Consider the following 18,575-nt stretch of genomic DNA (forward strand, 5'->3'; position numbering starts at 1 on the left):
AGGAACATGCCGGTCCTGTATTCCTTTCAACTGACACTTGAAAGCCTCCCACATGTCAGATGTTGATTTGCCCTCAAACATCCGCCCCCAATCTGTTCTGTTATATATCTGAGGACCGTAGATGTCAGTGTTGTGTTTTGTCGCCGCGGAGTGTAGCTTTACTCTCATTCTCTCTCTCTCTCTCCCCCCCCCCCCCCCCCCCCCGCCCCGCCCCATCTCTCCATTCAGGAAAGGAAAGCCTGTGCGATGAATGCCTTGCACGCTGAAGAATACAAAAATGTCACTGATGTGAACCAGGTGGTGACAGACAGATTCCTCTGCACAGGAGGGCAACAACCAGAGGCTGATGACATTTCTTGTAAAGGTATATGGTTCCTCACTTTAAACAGCCTTCTCTGTGTTTATCTGCGTTTCTATGTGTCTGTCTGTTTCTATGTGTCTGCCTGTATGTGTGTGTGTGTGTCTGTGTTTCTATGTGTCTGTCTATGTATGCCTGCGTGTGTGTCTGTCCGTTTTCCTAGGAGTCTGTATATCAATCTGTGTCTGCATTTCGGTTTGTCTGTGCGTGACTGTGTCTGTGTTTCTGGCTGCCTGCTTGTCTGTATCTTTCTGTATTTCTGTGTGTGTGCCTGCCTGTGATTCCGTGTCTGCTTGCGTTTCTGTGTGTCTGTGTTTCTGTATGCCTGTGTCTACTTGTGTTTCTGTGTCTGCTTGTGCTTTTGTGTCTGTGTCTGCTTGTGTTTCTCTGTCTGTCTGCTTGTGTTTCTGTTTGCTTGTCTGTCTGTGTGTCCATGCTTGCTTGTGTTTGTGTATGCCTGTGGCTGCTTGTGTTTCTGTGACTGCTTGTCTTTCTGTGTCTGTCTGCTTGCGTGTTTGTGTCTGCTTGTGTTTCTGCATCTGCTTGTGTTATGTTTGTCTGTGTCTGCTTGTGTTTCTGCATCTGCTTGTGTTTCTGCATCTGCTTGTGTTTCTGTGTCGTCTGCTTACGTGTCTGTGTCTGCTTGTGTTTCTGTGTCTGTGTCTGCTTGTGTTTCTGTGCTACCATGCTGCTGTGTTCTGTTTGTCTGTGTCTGCTTGTGTTTCTGTGTGTCTGCTTGTGTTGCTGTGTGTCATTCTATATGCCTGTGCCTGCTTGTGTTTCTGTGTGTCTGTGTCTGCTTGTGTTCCAGTGTGTGTGTGTGTGTTTCTATATGGCTGTGTCTGCTTGTGTGTCTGTGTCTGCCTTTCTTTCTGTGTGTTTTTACGTGTGCCCCTGTCTGCTTGTGTTTCTGTGTGTATATTTATGGATGCCTGTGTCTTCTTGGATGCCCGTGTCTGCTTGTGTTTCTGTGTGTCTGTGTCTGCTTGTGTTTCTGTATGTCTGTCTACTTATGTTTTTGTGTCTGCTTGTGTTGCTGTGTGTGATTCTATATGCCTGTGTCTGCTTGTGTTTTTGTATGTCTGCTTGTGTTGCTGTCTGTGTTTCTGTGTGTCTGAGTCTGCTTGTGTTTCACTGTGTGTGTTTCTATATGCCCGCATCTGCTTGTGTGTCTGTGTCTGCTTGTGTTTCTGTGTGTTTTTATGTGTGCCTCTGTCTGTTTGGGTGCCTGCCCATGTCTGCGTGTCTTTCTGTGTGTCTGTGTCTTCTTGTCTTTCTGTGTGTCTGTGTCTGCTTGCATTTCTGTGTCTGTGTTTTTGCTTGACCGTTTCTGTTTGCGTTTGTGTGCCTGTGTTTCTGTATTGCTCTGTCTGCTAGTGTTTCTCTGTGTGTTTCCATGTGCCTGTGTCTGCTTGTGTGTCTGTGTCTGCTTGTGATTGTGTTTTATATATGACTGTGTCTGCTTGTGTTTCTGTGTTTGCTTGTATTTCTGTTTCTGGTGGTGTTTCCGTGTCTGCTTGTGTTTCTGTTTGCCTGTGCCTGCTTATGTTTCTGTGTGCTCGTGCCTACTTGTGTTTCTGTTTACCTGTGTCTGCTTGTGTTTCTGTTTGCCTGTGTCTGCTTGTGTTTCTGTATGCCTGTGTCTGCTTGTGTTTCTGTATGCCTGTGTCTGCTTGTGTTTCTGTCTGCCTGTGTCTGCTTGTGTTTCTGTATGCCTGTGTCTGCTTGTCTTTGTGTGTTTACTTGTCTTTGTGTGTCTGTCTGCTTGTGTTTCTGTATGTCCGCATTGATGTTGTCTGCTTGCGTTTGTGTGCTTGCGTTTCTGTGTGTCTCTGTCCGCTTGTATTTCTGTGTGCCCATGCCTGCTTATGTTTCTTTGTGCCTGTGTCTGCTTGTGTTTCTGTGTGCCTTTGTCTGCTTGTGTTTCTGTGTGCCTGTGTCTACTTGTCTTTCTGTGTGCCTTTGTCTGCTTGTGTTTCTGTGTGTCTCTGCCTGCTTGTCTTTCTGTGTATCTGTCTGTTAGTGTTTCTGTGTGCCTGTGTCTGCTTGTGTTTCTGTGTCTAATTGTGGTTCTGTGTGCCCGTTTCTGCTTGTATTCCTGTATGTCTGTGTCTGGAATGCTCTGTAAGTGTAGTGGAGGCAGGATCAATCGAGGCATTCAAGAGGGCTTTAGATGATTACTTGAATAGAAACAACATGCAGGGGTTTGGTGAACAGGCAGGGGAATGTCAGTAAACCATAATGCTCGCTTTGAGAGCCACTGCAGCCAAAATGGTCGAAATAGCCTCCTCCTACGTCGCAATGATTCTGTGTGGAGGTGCTGTGGTTAGCACTGCTGCCCTCGGTGCTGAGGACCCGGGTACGATCCCAGCCCCAGGTCCCTGTCTGTGTGACGTTTGCACATTCTCCCCATGTCTGTGTGGGTCTCACCCCCACAACCCAACGATGTGCAGGGTAGGTGGATTGGCCATGCTAAATTGCCCCTTAATTGGAAAAAAATAATTGGGTACGCAAAATTTATTTTAAAAATGATTCTGAGCGTGAACGTGAGTGTGTGAACGTGAGTGTGTGAACGTGAGTGTGTGAGCATGAGTGTGTGTGAGAGTGAGTGTTCGCGTGAAGTGAGCGTATGCGCTTGAACGTGTGCATGTATGTATGTGTGTGTGTGGGGGGTGTGTGTTGAGTGCGCATAGTGTTCCCCATGAAATGTGTTGATCACGTGGACTGTTACAGGTGCAGGGTGAGTCAGCAAGCAAAGGCACCGCTTCAAATAATTGGAAACAAAATACAGGGCGGGATTCCAGGCCACATTTTCCACACACAAGCTGTGATCTGAAATGGACTGTATGAAAGCGCAATATAAACACATTCAATAGTAACAGGCTCTGGGGAAAGGCAAGGAGTGGGATACAAAGTGAATTTTTTTTTCATAGTGCCAGCCACAGACACAACAATGTTGTCAGATACTGAGCTTGGCCTATGACAACTTCTTATAAAAGATTCCGCTCAGTCATTCATTGGAATATTGATTTGCAGGTGATTCGGGAGGTTCCTTGTTCATCAAGAAGAAACGCCGATTCATCCAGGTATGTTTGAACGTTCCCCCAGAGCTGCTTTTTCCCTACAGCGATGTGTTTATGTGCCATGTTGTTTATGCCAGCCATTCCTTTTTTAAAAAATATATTTTATTCAAATTTTTCGGTCAAACAAAGACAGTACAAAATTTTCCCCTTTTGCAACTTTAAAACAATATAAATAATGATGCTGACCGGTTTTTTTTTTAAAGAATAAATAATATATTAACTAGACGGCAACTGCCCGCAACAAAAATAAAAACTAGCCACTATCCAAAATAATAAAGTCACAAAAACCAATATAAATAACTCATATACAAACACCTGTACAAAACCCCTGAGGGCCTGGATGGGCCCTCCCCTCCCCCCTGGGTTGCTGCTGCTACCTTTCCCATTTCCCTTATTGCTCTGCGAGATAGTCGAGGAACGGTTGCCACCGCCTGGTGAACCCTTGAGCCGAACCTCTTAGTGCGTATTTTATCCGCTCCAGTTTTATAAACCCCGCCATGTCATTTATCCAGGCCTCCACGCCTGGGGGTTTAGCTTCTTTCCACATAAGTAATATCCTTCGCCGGGCTACTAGGGACGCAAAGGCTAAAACATCAGCCTCTCTCGCCTCCTGCACTCCCGGCTCGTCTGCAACCCCAAATATCGCCAACCCCCAGCCTGGCTCGACCCGGACACCCACCACCCTTGAAAGCACATTCGCCACCCCCACCCAGAACCCATGCAGTACCGGGCATGACCAAAACATGTGGGTGTGGTTCGCTGGGCTTCCCGCGCATCTCCCGCACCTATCTTCCACTCCAAAAAATCTACTTAACCTTGCTCCAGTCATGTGCGTCCTATGTAGAACCTTGAATTGGATAAGGCTGAGCCTGGCGCATGAGGACGAAGAGTTTACCCTACTTAAGGCATCTGCCCACAGCCCCTCCTCAATCTCTTCCCCTAGTTCCTCTTCCCATTTTCCCTTCAGCTCCTCCACCATCGTCTCCCCCTCGTCTCTCATTTCCCTATATATATATATCTGACACCCTACCATCCCCCACCCATGCCCCCGAAATCACTCTGTCCTGAATCTCTTGTGCCGGGAACTGCCGAAATTCCCTCACCTGTTGCCTCGCAAAAGCCCTCAGTTGCATATATCTAAATGCATTCCCAACCCATATTTTTCTGTCAGTGCTCCCAGACTCGCAAACGTCCCACCTAGGAACAAATCCTTCAATTTCACAATCCCTGCTCTCTGCCAAGCTTTAAATCCCCCATCTATCTTCCCGGGACGAACCTGTGGTTGTTCCTTATCGGGGACCTCACCGAGGCACCCGTCACTCCCTTATGCCCTCTCCACTGCCCCCAAATTTTCAGCGTTGCCACCACCACTGGACTTGTGGTGTATTTCTTCGGGGAGAACGGTAAAGGCGCCGTCGCTAATGCTTTTTGGCTGGTTCCCCTACAGGACGCCATCTCTAGTCTTTTCCACGCCGCTCCCTCCCCTTCCCCCATCCACTTGCATACCATTGATATGTTGGCGGCCCAATAATAGTCACTTAAACTCGGCAGTGCCAGTCCCCCCCTATCCCTACTACGCTGCAGGAACCCCCTCTTCACTCTTGGGGTCTTCCCAGCCCACACAAAACTCATAATGCTCTTATCCACTTTCTTGAAAAAGGCCTTTGTAATCATCACAGGGAGGCACTGGAACACAAAAAGAAATAGCGGAAGGTCCACCATTTTAACCGCCTGCACCCTACCCGCCAGTGACAGGGGCGCCATGTCCCATCTCCTAAAGTCCTCTTCCATCTGCTCCACCAATCTTACTAAATTAAGCTTATGCAAGGTTCCCCAGTTCCTGGCCATCTGGATCCCTAGGTACCGAAAATCCCTTGTTACTCTCCTCAACGGCAAATCATCTATTCCTGCCCTGTTCCCCAGGGTGCATCACAAACAGCTCACTCTTCCCCATATTCAATTTATATCCTGAAAATTCCCCAAACTCCCTGAGTGTCTGCATTATCTCGGGCATCCCCTCCACTGGGTCCGCGACATACAACAACAAATCATCCGCGTATAGTGACACCCGGTGCTCTTCTCCTCCCCTAAGTACTCCCCTCCACTTCCTACAGCCCCTCAGCGCTATGGCCAGTGGCTCAATTGCCAACGCAAACAGTAACGGGGACAGAGGACATCCCTGTCTTGTTCCTCTGTATAGACGGAAGTGGTCAGATCTCTGCCTATTTGTAATCACACTTGCCACCGGGGCCCTGTATAGAAGCTGAACCCATCCAATAAACCCCTCTCCAAATCAAAATCTCCTCAATACTTCCCACAGGTAATCCCACTCCACTCTATCAAATGTTTTCTCTGCATCCAACGCCACCACTATCTCTGCCTCCCCCTCCGGTGGGGGCATCATCATCACCCCCAACAGCCTCCGTATGTTAGTGTTCAATTGTCTCCCCTTAACAAACCCCGTTTGATCCTCGTGAACCACCCCTGGGACACAGTCCTCTATCCTCGTCGCCATCACCTTGGCCAGAAGCTTGGCATCTACATTCAGGAGGTAGATAGGCCTGTAAGACCCGCACTGCAGCGGGTCTTTGTCCCTTTTCAAGAGCAGCGATATCGTCGCCTCCGACATCGTCGGGGGCAACGTCCCCCTTTCCTTGGCCTCATTAAAGGTTCTCGTCAGAAGCGGGGCCAGCAGGTCCACGTATTTCCTATAAAATTCCACCGAGAACCCATCCGGTCCCGGGGCCTTCCCTGCCTGCATGCTCCCAATCCCTTTTACCACCTCCTCCACCTCAATCTGTGCTCCCAGTCCTGTCCTCTCCTGCTCCTCAACCTTCGGGAATTCCAACTGGTCTAGGAAGTGCATCATTCCCTCCTTCCCTTCCGGGGGCCGAGCCTTATACAGCCTCTCATAAAATGCCTTAAACACCCCATTCACCCTCTTCGCTCCCCGTTCCATCTCGCCCTCCTCGTCCCTAACCCCTCCAATCTCCCTCGCCGCCCCCCTCTTCCTCAGTTGTTGGGCCAGTAACCGGCTCGCCTTCTCTCCGTACCCATACTGCACTCCCTGTGCCTTCCTCCATTGTGCCTCCACCTTGCCCGTGGTCAACAAATCAAATTCTGTGTGCAACCTTCATCTTTCCCTGTATAGTCCTTCATCCGGGTCCACCGCATACTGCCTATCCACCCTCAAAATTTCTCTCAACAATCTCTCCCTCTCTTTGCTCTCTTGTTTTCCCTTATGGGCCCTTATGGAAATCAGTTCCCCTCTGACCACCGCCTTCAGTGCTTCCCAGACCACTCCCACCTGAACCTCTCCATCGTCATTAATCTCCAGATACCTTTCGATACATCTCCTTACCCTTACACACACACCCTCGTCTGCCAACAATCCCATATCTAATCTCCACAGTGGGTGCTGTTCCTTTTCCTCTCCTACTTCCAGATCTACCCAATGTGGGGCATGGTCCGAAACGGCTATAGCCGAGTACTCCGTCCCGGCCACCTTCGGGATCAGCGCCCTTCCCAGGACAAAGAAGTCTATCCGAGAATACACCTTGTGGACATGGGAGAAGAAGGAGAACTCTTTACTCCTAGGCCTAGTAAATCTCCAGGGATGCACTCCTCCCATCTGCTCCATGTAGTCCTTGAGCACCTTGGCCGCTGCCGGCCTCCTCCCGGTCCTAGACCTGGACCGGTCCAGCCCTGGATCCAGCACCGTGTTGAAGTCACCCCCCCATTACTAACTTTCCCACCTCCAGGTCCGGGATACGCCCCAGCATACGCTTCATGAAGTTGGCATCATCCCAGTTCGGGGCATATACGATCACCAGAACCACCGCCTCACCTTGCAATCTGCCGCTCACCATCACGTATCTACCCCCACTGTCCGCCACTATGGTCCACGCCTCAAACAATACCCGTTTCCCCACTAATATTGCCACCCCTCTATTTTTCGCATCCAAGCCCGAGTGGAATACCTGTCCCACCCATCCTTTTCGTAATCTGAACTGATCCGCCAGTTTCAGGTGCGTCTCCTGAAGCATGACCACATCTGCCTTTAGCTTCTTTAGGTGCGCAAGTACCCTTGCCCTCTTAATCGGCCCATTCAGCCCTCTCACGTTCCACGTGATCAACCGGGTTGGGGGGCTCTTTACCCCCCCCCTCGTCAACTAGCCATTCCCTTTTTTAGACCAGCTCCTCACCCCGTTCCCACGCACCCACTTGTCCCCCCAACGGTGTCCTCCTGTCCCGACCATCCCATCCCGTAGCAGCTCCCCCTTCCTCTTAACAGCAGCAACCCAGTTACCCCCCCCCCCCCCCGCCCCCCGCTAGATCCCTCTCTAGCGTGATTGCTCCCCCATGTTGCTTCCAGAAGTCAGCAAAATCTGGCTGACCTCGGCTTCCCCGTTTATCCTCAGCCTCCCATTGTGTAAGGCTCCCTCCTTCCTGCGCCCCCTTTTCCTGCCACAATTACCATAGCGCGAGAGCAAAGCCCGCGCTTCCCACTCGGCCCCGCCCCTAATGGCGCAGCTCCCTCTCGCCTTCCCCCTCTCCTTCGCCACCGGCGCCCACAGTTCACCCCCATCGAGGGGAAAGAGAAAATTTCTCCCCCCCCCTTCCGATTCCCAGTCCCACGCAATCACACCACTACTTTATTACAAAAGTTCTTTCTCTCTCCAGTCTAGTCCAGCTTCTCCTCTTCAATGAATGTCCACGCCTCTTCTGCCGTCTCGAAGTAGTGGTGTTTCCCTTGATGTGTAACCCACAGTCTCGCCGGCTGCAGCATACCAAATTTAACTTTCTTTCTATGGAGCACCGCCTTGGCCCGATTGAAACTCGCCCTCCTTCTCGCCACCCCCGCACTCCAATCCTGGTACACGCGGATCACCGCGTTCTCCCACCTGCAGCTCCGTGTCTTTTTCGCCCATCTCAGGACCATCTCCCTGTCTTTATAGCAGTGAAACCTCACCACTATAGCTCGAGGTATTTCTCCCGCCTTCGGTCTTCTCGCAAGGACTCAATATGCTCCCTCCACTTCCAAGGGGCCCGTCGGGGCCTCCGGTCCCATTAAGGAATGAAGCATCGTGCTCACATATGCCCCGACGTCCGCTCCCTCTGCACCTTCGGGAAGACCCAAAACTCTTAGATTCTTCCTCCTCGAGCTATTTTCCAGGGCTTCCAGCCTCTCCATACACCTCTTATGCAGTGCCTCATGTGTCTCTGTCTTCACCACCAGGCCCTGTATTTCGACCTCATTTTCGGCAGCCTTTGCTTGCACGCCACGAAGCTCCAATTCTTGGGTCTTCTGCGCCTCCTTTAGCCCCTCAATTGCCTGCAGCATCGGGGCTAGCACCTCCTTCTTTAGCTCCTCAACACATCTCCGAAGGAACTCTTGCTGCTCCGGGCCCCATACTAACTGGCCTCCCTCCGCCGCTATCTTGCTCCGTGCTTCCCTTCCTTGCCGCTGCTCCAGAGGATCCTCTGCAATCCGGCCACTATTTTCTCCTTTCTCCATGTACATCCGGGGGGATTCTCTTCTGTTTCACCGCACAATGGGATTAGCCGTCAAAAATTGCCGTTGGGGCTCCCAATAAGAGCCCAAAATCCATTCAAACGGGAGGTGCCGAAACGTGCAACCTAGCTAGTCATCGCCGCACCCGGAAGTCCCTCGCCAGCCATTCCTGAGGGGTCAGCAGTTGCAACTTGGAGTTAGAAACAATGGACTTGAATCCAACACCAGAGGCAGAACACAAACATCAAGGATTGTGCACCCACTGCGCTGTTGAGGGAGTGCTGCACTGTCAGTCATACTGAGGGAGTGCTGCACTGTCAGTCATACTGAGCGAGTGCTGCACTGTCAGAGAGTCAGTGCTGAGGGAGTGCTGCACTGTCAGTCATACTGAGCGAGTGCTGCACTGTCAGAGAGTCAGTGCTGAGGGAGTGCTGCACTGTCAGTCATACTGAGCGAGTGCTGCACTGTCAGTCATAATGAGCGAGTGCTGCACTGTCAGTCATACTGAGGGAGTGCTGCACTGTCAGTCATACTGAGCGAGTGCTGCACTGTCAGTCATACTGAGCGTGTGCTGCACTGTCAGTCATACTGAGCGAGTGCTGCACTGTCAGTCATACTGAGCGAGTGCTGCACTGTCAGAGAGTCAGTGCTGAGGGAGTGCTGCACTGTCAGTTATACTGAGGGAGTGCTGCACTGTCAGTCATACTGAGCGAGTGCTGCACTGTCAGTCATACTGAGCGAGTGCTGCACTGTCAGTCATACTGAGCGAGTGCTGCACTGTCAGAGAGTCAGTGCTGAGGGAGTGCTGCACTGTCAGTTATACTGAGGGAGTGCTGCACTGTCAGTCACACTGAGCGAGTGCTGCACTGTCAGTCATACTGAGGGAGTGCTGCACTGTCAGAGAGTCAGTGCTGAGGGAGTGCTGCACTGTCAGTCATACTGAGCGAGTGCTGCACTGTCAGTCATACTGAGCGAGTGCTGCACTGTCAGTCATGCTGAGCGAGGGCTGCACTGTCAGAGAGTCAGTGCTGAGGGAGTGCTGCACTGTCAGTCATACTGAGGGAGTGCTGCACTGTCAGAGAGTCAGTGCTGAGGGAGTGCTGCACTGTCAGTCATACTGAGCGAGTGCTGCACTGTCAGTCATACTGAGCGAGTGCTGCACTGTCAGTCATAATGAGCGAGTGCTGCACTGTCAGTCATACTGAGGGAGTGCTGCACTGTCAGTCATACTGAGCGAGTGCTGCACTGTCAGTCATACTGAGCGAGTGCTGCACTGTCAGTCATACTGAGCGAGTGCTGCACTGTCAGAGAGTCAGTGCTGAGGGAGTGCTGCACTGTCAGTTATACTGAGGGAGTGCTGCACTGTCAGTCATACTGAGCGAGTGCTGCACTGTCAGTCATACTGAGCGAGTGCTGCACTGTCAGTCATACTGAGCGAGTGCTGCACTGTCAGAGAGTCAGTGCTGAGGGAGTGCTGCACTGTCAGTTATACTGAGGGAGTGCTGCACTGTCAGTCATACTGAGCGAGTGCTGCACTGTCAGTCATACTGAGCGAGTGCTGCACTGTCAGTCATACTGAGCGAGTGCTGCACTGTCAGAGAGTCAGTGCTGAGGGAGTGCTGCACTGTCAGTTATACTGAGGAAGTGCTGCACTGTCAGTCATACTGAGCGAGTGCTGCACTGTCAGTCATACTGAGGGAGTGCTGCACTGTCAGAGAGTCAGTGCTGAGGGAGTGCTGCACTGTCAGTCATACTGAGTGAGTGCTGCACTGTCAGTCATACTGAGCGAGTGCTGCACTGTCAGTCATACTGAGCGAGTGCTGCACTGTCAGAGAGTCAGTGCTGAGGGAGTGCTGCACTGTCAGTCATACTGAGGGAGTGCTGCACTGTCAGAGAGTCAGTGCTGAGGGAGTGCTGCACTGTTACTCATACTGAGCGAGTGCTGCACTGTCAGTCATACTGAGCGAGTGCTGCACTGTCAGTCATACTGAGCGAGTGCTGCACTGTCAGAGAGTCAGTGCTGAGGGAGTGCTGCACTGTCAGTCATACTGAGGGAATGCTGCACTGTCAGTCATACTGAGCGAGTGCTGCACTGTCAGTCATACTGAGGGAGTGCTGCACTGTCAGTCATACTGAGCGAGTGCTGCACTGTCAGTCATACTGAGTGAGTGCTGCACTGTCAGTCATACTGAGCGAGTGCTGCACTGTCAGTCATACTGAGCGAGTGCTGCACTGTCAGTCATACTGAGCGAGTGCTGCACTGTCAGAGAGTCAGTGCTGAGGGAGTGCTGCACTGTCAGTCATACTGAGGGAGTGCTGCACTGTCAGTTATACTGAGGAAGTGCTGCACTGTCAGTCATACTGAGCGAGTGCTGCACTGTCAGTCATACTGAGGGAGTGCTGCACTGTCAGAGAGTCAGTGCTGAGGGAGTGCTGAACTGTCAGTCATACTGAGCGAGTGCTGCACTGTCAGTCATACTGAGCGAGTGCTGCACTGTCAGTCATACTGAGCGAGTGCTGCACTGTCAGAGAGTCAGTGCTGAGGGAGTGCTGCACTGTCAGTCATACTGAGGGAGTGCTGCACTGTCAGAGAGTCAGTGCTGAGGGAGTGCTGCACTGTTAGTCATACCGAGCGAGTGCTGCACTGTCAGTCATACTGAGCGAGTGCTGCACTGTCAGTCATACTGAGCGAGTGCTGCACTGTCAGAGAGTCAGTGCTGAGGGAGTGCTGCACTGTCAGTCATACTGAGGGAGTGCTGCACTGTCAGTCATACTGAGCGAGTGCTGCACTGTCAGTCATACTGAGGGAGTGCTGCACTGTCAGTCATACTGAGCGAGTGCTGCACTGTCAGTCATACTGAGTGAGTGCTGCACTGTCAGTCATACTGAGGGAGTGCTGCACTGTCAGTCATACTGAGCGAGTGCTGCACTGTCAGTCATACTGAGCGAGTGCTGCACTGTCAGTCATACTGAGGGAGTGCTGCACTGTCAGTCATACTGAGGGAGTGCTGCACTGTCAGTCATACTGAGCGAGTGCTGCACTGTCAGTCATACTGAGCGAGTGCTGCACTGTCAGTCATACTGAGGGAGTGCTGCACTGTCAGAGAGTCAGTGCTGAGGGAGTGCTGCACTGTCAGTCATACTGAGCGAGTGCTGCACTATCAGTCATACTGAGCGAGTGCTGCACTGTCAGTCATACTGAGCGAGTGCTGCACTGTCAGTCATACTGAGCGAGTGCTGCACTGTCAGTCATACTGAGCGAGTGTTGCACTGTCAGAGAGTCAGTGCTGAGGGAGTGCTGCACTGTCAGTCATACTGAGGGAGTGCTGCACTGTCAGTCATACTGAGCGAGTGCTGCACTGTCAGTCATACTGAGCGTGTGCTGCACTGTCAGTCATACTGAGCGAGTGCTGCACTGTCAGTCATACTGAGCGAGTGCTGCACTGTCAGAGAGTCAGTGCTGAGGGAGTGTTGCACTGTCAGTTATACTGAGGGAGTGCTGCACTGTCAGTCATACTGAGCGAGTGCTGCACTGTCAGTCATACTGAGCGAGTGCTGCACTGTCAGTCATACTGAGCGAGTGCTGCACTGTCAGAGAGTCAGTGCTGAGGGAGTGCTGCACTGTCAGTTATACTGAGGGAGTGCTGCACTGTCAGTCATACTGAGCGAGTGCTGCACTGTCAGTCATACTGAGGGAGTGCTGCACTGTCAGAGAGTCAGTGCTGAGGGAGTGCTGCACTGTCAGTCATACTGAGCGAGTGCTGCACTGTCAGTCATACTGAGCGAGTGCTGCACTGTCAGTCATACTGAGCGAGTGCTGCACTGTCAGAGAGTCAGTGCTGAGGGAGTGCTGCACTGTCAGTCATACTGAGGGAGTGCTGCACTGTCAGAGAGTCTGTGCTGAGGGAGTGCTGCACTGTCAGTCATACTGAGCGAGTGCTGCACTGTCAGTCATACTGAGCGAGTGCTGCACTGTCAGTCATACTGAGCGAGTGCTGCACTGTCAGAGAGTCAGTGCTTAGGGAGTGCTGCACTGTCAGTCATACTGAGGGAGTGCTGCACTGTCAGTCATACTGAGCGAGTGCTGCACTGTCAGTCATACTGAGCGAGTGCTGCACTGTCAGTCATACTGAGCGAGTGCTGCACTGCCAGTCATACTGAGGGAGTGCTGCACTGTCAGTCATACTGAGCGAGTGCTGCACTGTCAGTCATACTGAGCGAGTGCTGCACTGTCAGTCATACTGAGGGAGTGCTGCACTGTCAGTCATACTGAGGGAGTGCTGCACTGTCAGTCATACTGAGCGAGTGCTGCACTGTCAGTCATACTGAGCGAATGCTGCACTGTCAGTCATACTGAGGGAGTGCTGCACTGTCAGAGAGTCAGTGCTGAGGGAGTGCTGCACTGTCAGTCATACTGAGCGAGTGCTGCACTGTCAGTCATACTGAGCGAGTGCTGCACTGTCAGTCATACTGAGCGAGTGCTGCACTGTCAGTCATACTGAGGGAGTGCTGCACTGTCAGAGAGTCAGTGCTGAGGGGGTGCTGCACTGTCAGTCATACTGCGCGAGTGCTGCACTGTCAGAGAGACAGTGCTGAGGGAGTGCTGCACTGTCAGTCATACTGAGCGAGTGCTGCATTGTCAGTCATACTGAGGGAGTGCTGCACTGTCAGTCATACTGAGGGAGTGTTGCACTGTCAGTCATACTGAGGGAGTGCTGCAATGTCAGAGGGGAGTGCTGAGGGAGTGCTGCACTGTCAGAGAGTCAGTGCTGAGGGAGAGCTGCACTGTCAGGCATACTGAGCGAGTGCTGCACTGTCAGTCATACTGTGCGAGTGCTGCACTGTCAGTCATACTGAGCGAGTGCTGCACGGTCAGAGAGAGTCAGTGCTGAGGGAGTGCTGCACTGTCAGTCATACTGAGGGAGTGCTGCACTGTCAGTCATACTGAGGGAGTGTTGCACTGTCAGAGAGTCAGTGCTGAGCGAGTGCTGCAGTGTCAGTCATACTGAGGGAGTGCTGCACTGTCAGTCATACTGAGGGAGTGCTGCACTGTCAGTCATACTGAGCGAGTGCTGCACTGTCAGTCATACTGAGCGAGTGCTGCACTGTCAGTCATACTGAGCGAGTGCTGCACTGTCAGTCATACTGAGCGAGTGCTGCACTGTCAGTCATACTGAGGGAGTGCTGCACTGTCAGTCATACTGCGCGAGTGCTGCACTGTCAGAGAGTCAGTGCTGAGGGAGTGCTGCACTGTCAGTCATACTGAGCGAGTGCTGCACTGTCAGTCATACTGTGGGAGTGCTGCACTGTCAGTCATACTGAGCGAGTGCTGCACTGTCAGAGAGTCAGTGCTGAGGGAGAGCTGCACTGTCAGTCATACTGAGGGAGTGCTGCACTGTCAGTCATACTGAGGGAGAGCTGCACTGTCAGTCATACTGAGCGAGTGCTGCACTGTCAGAGAGTCAGTGTTGAGCGAGTGCTGCACTGTCAGTCATACTGAGCGAGTGCTGCACTGTCAGAGAGTCAGTGCTGAGGGAGTGCTGCACTGTCAGTCATACTGAGGGAGTGCTGCACTGTCAGTCATACTGAGGGAGTGCTACACTGTCCGAGGGTCAGTACCGAGGGAATGCTGCACTGTCAGAGGGTCAGTGCTGAGGGAGTGCTGCACTGTCAGAGGAACAGTACTGAGGGAGTGCTGCACTGTCAGAGGGTCAGTACTGAGGGAGTGCTGCACTGTCTATCATACTGAGGGTGTGCTGCACTGTCAGAGGGTCAGTACTGAGGGAGCGCTGCACTGTCAGAGGGTCAGTACCGAGGGAGTGCTGCACAGTCAGAGGGTCAGTACTGCGGGAACGCTGCACTGTCAGAGGGTCAGTGCTGAGGGAGTGCTGCACTGTCAGTCATACTGAGCGAGTGCTGCACTGTCAGAGAGTCAGTGCCGAGGGAGTGCTGCACTGTCAGTCATACTGAGGGAGTGCGGCACTGTCAGAGGGTCATGCTGAGGGAGTGCTACACTGTCCGAGGGTCAGTATTGAGGGTGTGCTGCACTGTCAGAGGGTCAGTACTGAGGGAGTGCTGCACTGTCAGAGGGTCAGTACCAAGGGAATGCTGCCCTGTCAGAGGGTCAGTACCAAGGGAGTGCTGCACTGTCAGAGGGTCAGTACTGAGGGAGTGCTGCACTATCAGAGGGTCAGTAACGAGGGAGTGCTGCACTGTCCGAGGGTCAGTACTGAGGGAGTGCTGCACTATCAGAGGGTCAGTACTGAGGGAGTGCTGCACTATCAGAGGGTCAGTAACGAGGGAGTGCTGCACTGTCAGAGGGTCAGTGCTGAGGGAGTGCTGCACCGTCAGAGGGTCAGTACTGAGGGAGAGCTGCACTGTCAGAGGGTGAGTACTGAGTGAGTGCTGCACTGTCAGAGGGTCAGTACTGAGGGAGTGCTGCACTGTCAAAGTGTCAGTGCTGAGGGAGTGCCGCACTGTCACAGGGTCAGTACCGAGGGAGTGCTGCACTGTCAGAGGGTCAGTACTGAGGGAGTGCTGCACTGTCAGAGGGTCAGTACTGAGGCAGGGCTGCACTGTCAGAGGGTCAGTACTGAGGGAGAGCTGCACTGTCAGAGGGTCAGTACTGAGGGAGTGCTGCACTGTCAGAGGGTCAGTACTGAGGGAGAGCTGCACTGTCAGAGGGTCAGTACTGAGAGAGTGCTGCACTGTCAGAGGGTCAGTATTGAGGGTGTGCTGCACTGTCAGAGGGTCAGTAACGAGGGAGTGCTGCACTGTCAGAGGGTCAGTACTGAGGGAGTGCTGCACTGTCTATCATACTGAGGGTGTGCTGCACTGTCAGAGGGTCAGTACTGAGGGAGTGCTGCACTGTCAGAGGGTCAGTACCGAGGGAGTGCTGCACTGTCAGAGGGTCAGTACTGAGGGAACATTGCACTGTCAGAGGGTCAGTGCTGAGGGAGTGCTGCACTGTCAGTCATACTGAGCGAGTGCTGCACTGTCAGAGAGTCAGTGCCGAGGGAGTGCTGCACTGTCAGTCATACTGAGGGAGTGCGGCACTGTCAGAGGGTCATGCTGAGGGAGTGCTACACTGTCCGAGGGTCAGTATTGTGCGTGTGCTGCACTGTCAGAGGGTCAGTACTGAGGGAGTGCTGCACTGTCAGAGGGTCAGTACCGAGGGAATGCTGCACTGTCAGAGGGTCAGTACCAAGGGAGTGCTGCACTGTCAGAGGGTCAGTACTGAGGGAGTGCTGCACTATCAGAGGGTCAGTACTGAGGGAGTGCTGTACTGTCAGAGGGTCAGTGCTGAGGGAGTGCTTCACCGTCAGAGGGTCAGTACTGAGGGAGAGCTGCACTGTCAGAGGGTCAGTACTGAGGGAGTGCTGCACTGTCAGAGGGTCAGCACTGAGAGAGTGCTGCACTGTCAGAGGGTCAGTACTGAGGGTGTGCTGCACTGTCGGAGGGTCAGTAATGAGGGAGTGCTGCACTGTCAGAGGGTCAGTACTGAGAGAGTGCTGCACTGTCAGAGGGTCAGTAGTGAGAGAGTGCTGCACTGTCAGAGGATCAGTACTGAGGGAGTGCTGCACTGTCAGAGGGTCAGTACTGAGAGAGTGCTGCACTGTCAGAGGGTCAGTACTGAGGGTGTGCTGCACTGTCAGAGGGTCAGTAACGAGGGATTGCTGCACTGTCAGAGGGTTAGTACTGAGAGAGTGCTGCACTTTCAGAGGGTCAGTACTGAGAGAGTGCTGCACTATCAGTGGGTCAGTAACGAGGGAGTGCTGCACTGTCAGAGGGTCAGTACTGAGGGAGTGCTGCACTGTCAGAGGGTCAGTACTGAGGGAGTGCTGCACTATCAGAGGGTCAGTAACGAGGGAGTGCTGGACTGTCAGAGGGTCAGTGCTGAGGGAGTGCTGCACTGTCAGAGGGTCAGTACTGAGGGAGTGCTGCACTGTCAGAGGGTCAGTACTGACGGAGTGCTGCACCGTCAGAGGGTCAGTACTGAGGGAGAGCTGCACTGTCAGAGGGTCAGTACTGAGGGAGTGCTGCACTGTCAGAGGGTCAGTACTGAGGGAGTGCTGCACTATCAGTGGGTCAGTAACGAGGGAGTGCTGCACTGTCAGAGGGTCAGTACTGAGGGAGTGCTGCACTGTCAGAGGGTCAGTACTGAGGGTGTGCTGCACTGTCAGAGGGTCAGTAACGAGGGATTGCTGCACTGTCAGAGGGTCAGTACTGAGAGAGTGCTGCACTTTCAGAGGGTCAGTACTGAGAGAGTGCTGCACAGTCAGAGGGTCAGTACTGAGGGAGTGCTGCACTGTCAAAGGGTCAGTACTGAGAGAGTGCTGCACTGTCAGAGGGTCAGTACTGAGGGAGTGCTGCACTGTCAGAGGGTCAGTACTGAGGGAGTGCTGCACTATCAGAGGGTCAGTAACGAGGGAGTGCTGCACTGTCAGAGGGTCAGTGCTGAGGGAGTGCTGCACCGTCAGAGGGTCAGTACTGAGGGAGAGCTGCACTGTCAGAGGGTCAGTACTGAGTGAGTGCTGCACTGTCAGAGGGTCAGTACTGAGGGAGTGCTGCACTGTCAATGGGTCAGTGCTGAGGGAGTGCCGCACTGTCACAGGGTCAGTACCGAGGGAGTGCTGCACTGTCAGAGGGTCAGTACTGAGGGAGTGCTGCACTGTCAGAGGGTCAGTACTGAGGCAGGGCTGCACTGTCAGAGGGTCAGTACTGAGGGAGAGCTGCACTGTCAGAGGGTCAGTACTGAGGGAGTGCTGCACTGTCAGAGGGTCAGTACTGAGGGAGAGCTGCACTGTCAGAGGGTCAGTACTGAGAGAGTGCTGCACTGTCAGAGGGTCAGTATTGAGGGTGTGCTGCACTGTCAGAGGGTCAGTAACGAGGGAGTGCTGCACTGTCAGAGGGTCAGTACTGAGGGAGTGCTGCACTGTCTATCATACTGAGGGTGTGCTGCTCTGTCAGAGGGTCAGTACTGAGGGAGTGCTGCACTGTCAGAGGGTCAGTACCGAGGGAGTGCTGCACTGTCAGAGGGTCAGTACCGAGGGAATGCTGCACTGTCAGAGGGTCAGTACCAAGGGAGTGCTGCACTGTCAGAGGGTCAGTACTGAGGGAGTGCTGCACTATCAGAGGGTCAGTACTGAGGGAGTGCTGCACTGTCAGAGGGTCAGTGCTGAGGGAGTGCTTCACCGTCAGAGGGTCAGTACTGAGGGAGAGCTGCACTGTCAGAGGGTCAGTACTGAGGGAGTGCTGCACTGTCAGAGGGTCAGTACTGAGAGAGTGCTGCACTGTCAGAGGGTCAGTACTGAGGGTGTGCTGCACTGTCGGAGGGTCAGTAATGAGGGAGTGCTGCACTGTCAGAGGGTCAGTACTGAGAGAGTGCTGCACTGTCAGAGGGTCAGTAGTGAGAGAGTGCTGCACTGTCAGAGGATCAGTACTGAGGGAGTGCTGCACTGTCAGAGGGTCAGTACTGAGAGAGTGCTGCACTGTCAGAGGGTCAGTACTGATGGTGTGCTGCACTGTCAGAGGGTCAGTAACGAGGGATTGCTGCACTGTCAGAGGGTTCGTACTGAGAGAGTGCTGCACTTTCAGAGGGTCAGTACTGAGAGAGTGC

At 53.0% G+C, this 18,575-nt stretch overlaps 1 protein-coding gene across 1 annotated transcript in view; it reads left to right on the forward strand.

The window, feature by feature from the left end:
- The window catches only part of LOC140390394 (complement C2-like), a 154,258-nt gene that overhangs the window by 108,068 nt on the left and 27,615 nt on the right, over positions 1 to 18,575 (forward strand). The window contains exons 16-17 of the mRNA XM_072475532.1: positions 229 to 364; positions 3,395 to 3,444. Of these exons, the coding sequence (XP_072331633.1) occupies positions 229 to 364; positions 3,395 to 3,444 (186 nt within the window). The remainder of the gene's footprint in view (positions 1 to 228; positions 365 to 3,394; positions 3,445 to 18,575) is intronic.

The sequence above is a fragment of the Scyliorhinus torazame genome, chromosome 14 (genome assembly GCF_047496885.1).
Source record: "Scyliorhinus torazame isolate Kashiwa2021f chromosome 14, sScyTor2.1, whole genome shotgun sequence".
In the NCBI taxonomy this organism is placed as follows: Eukaryota; Metazoa; Chordata; class Chondrichthyes; order Carcharhiniformes; family Scyliorhinidae; genus Scyliorhinus; species Scyliorhinus torazame.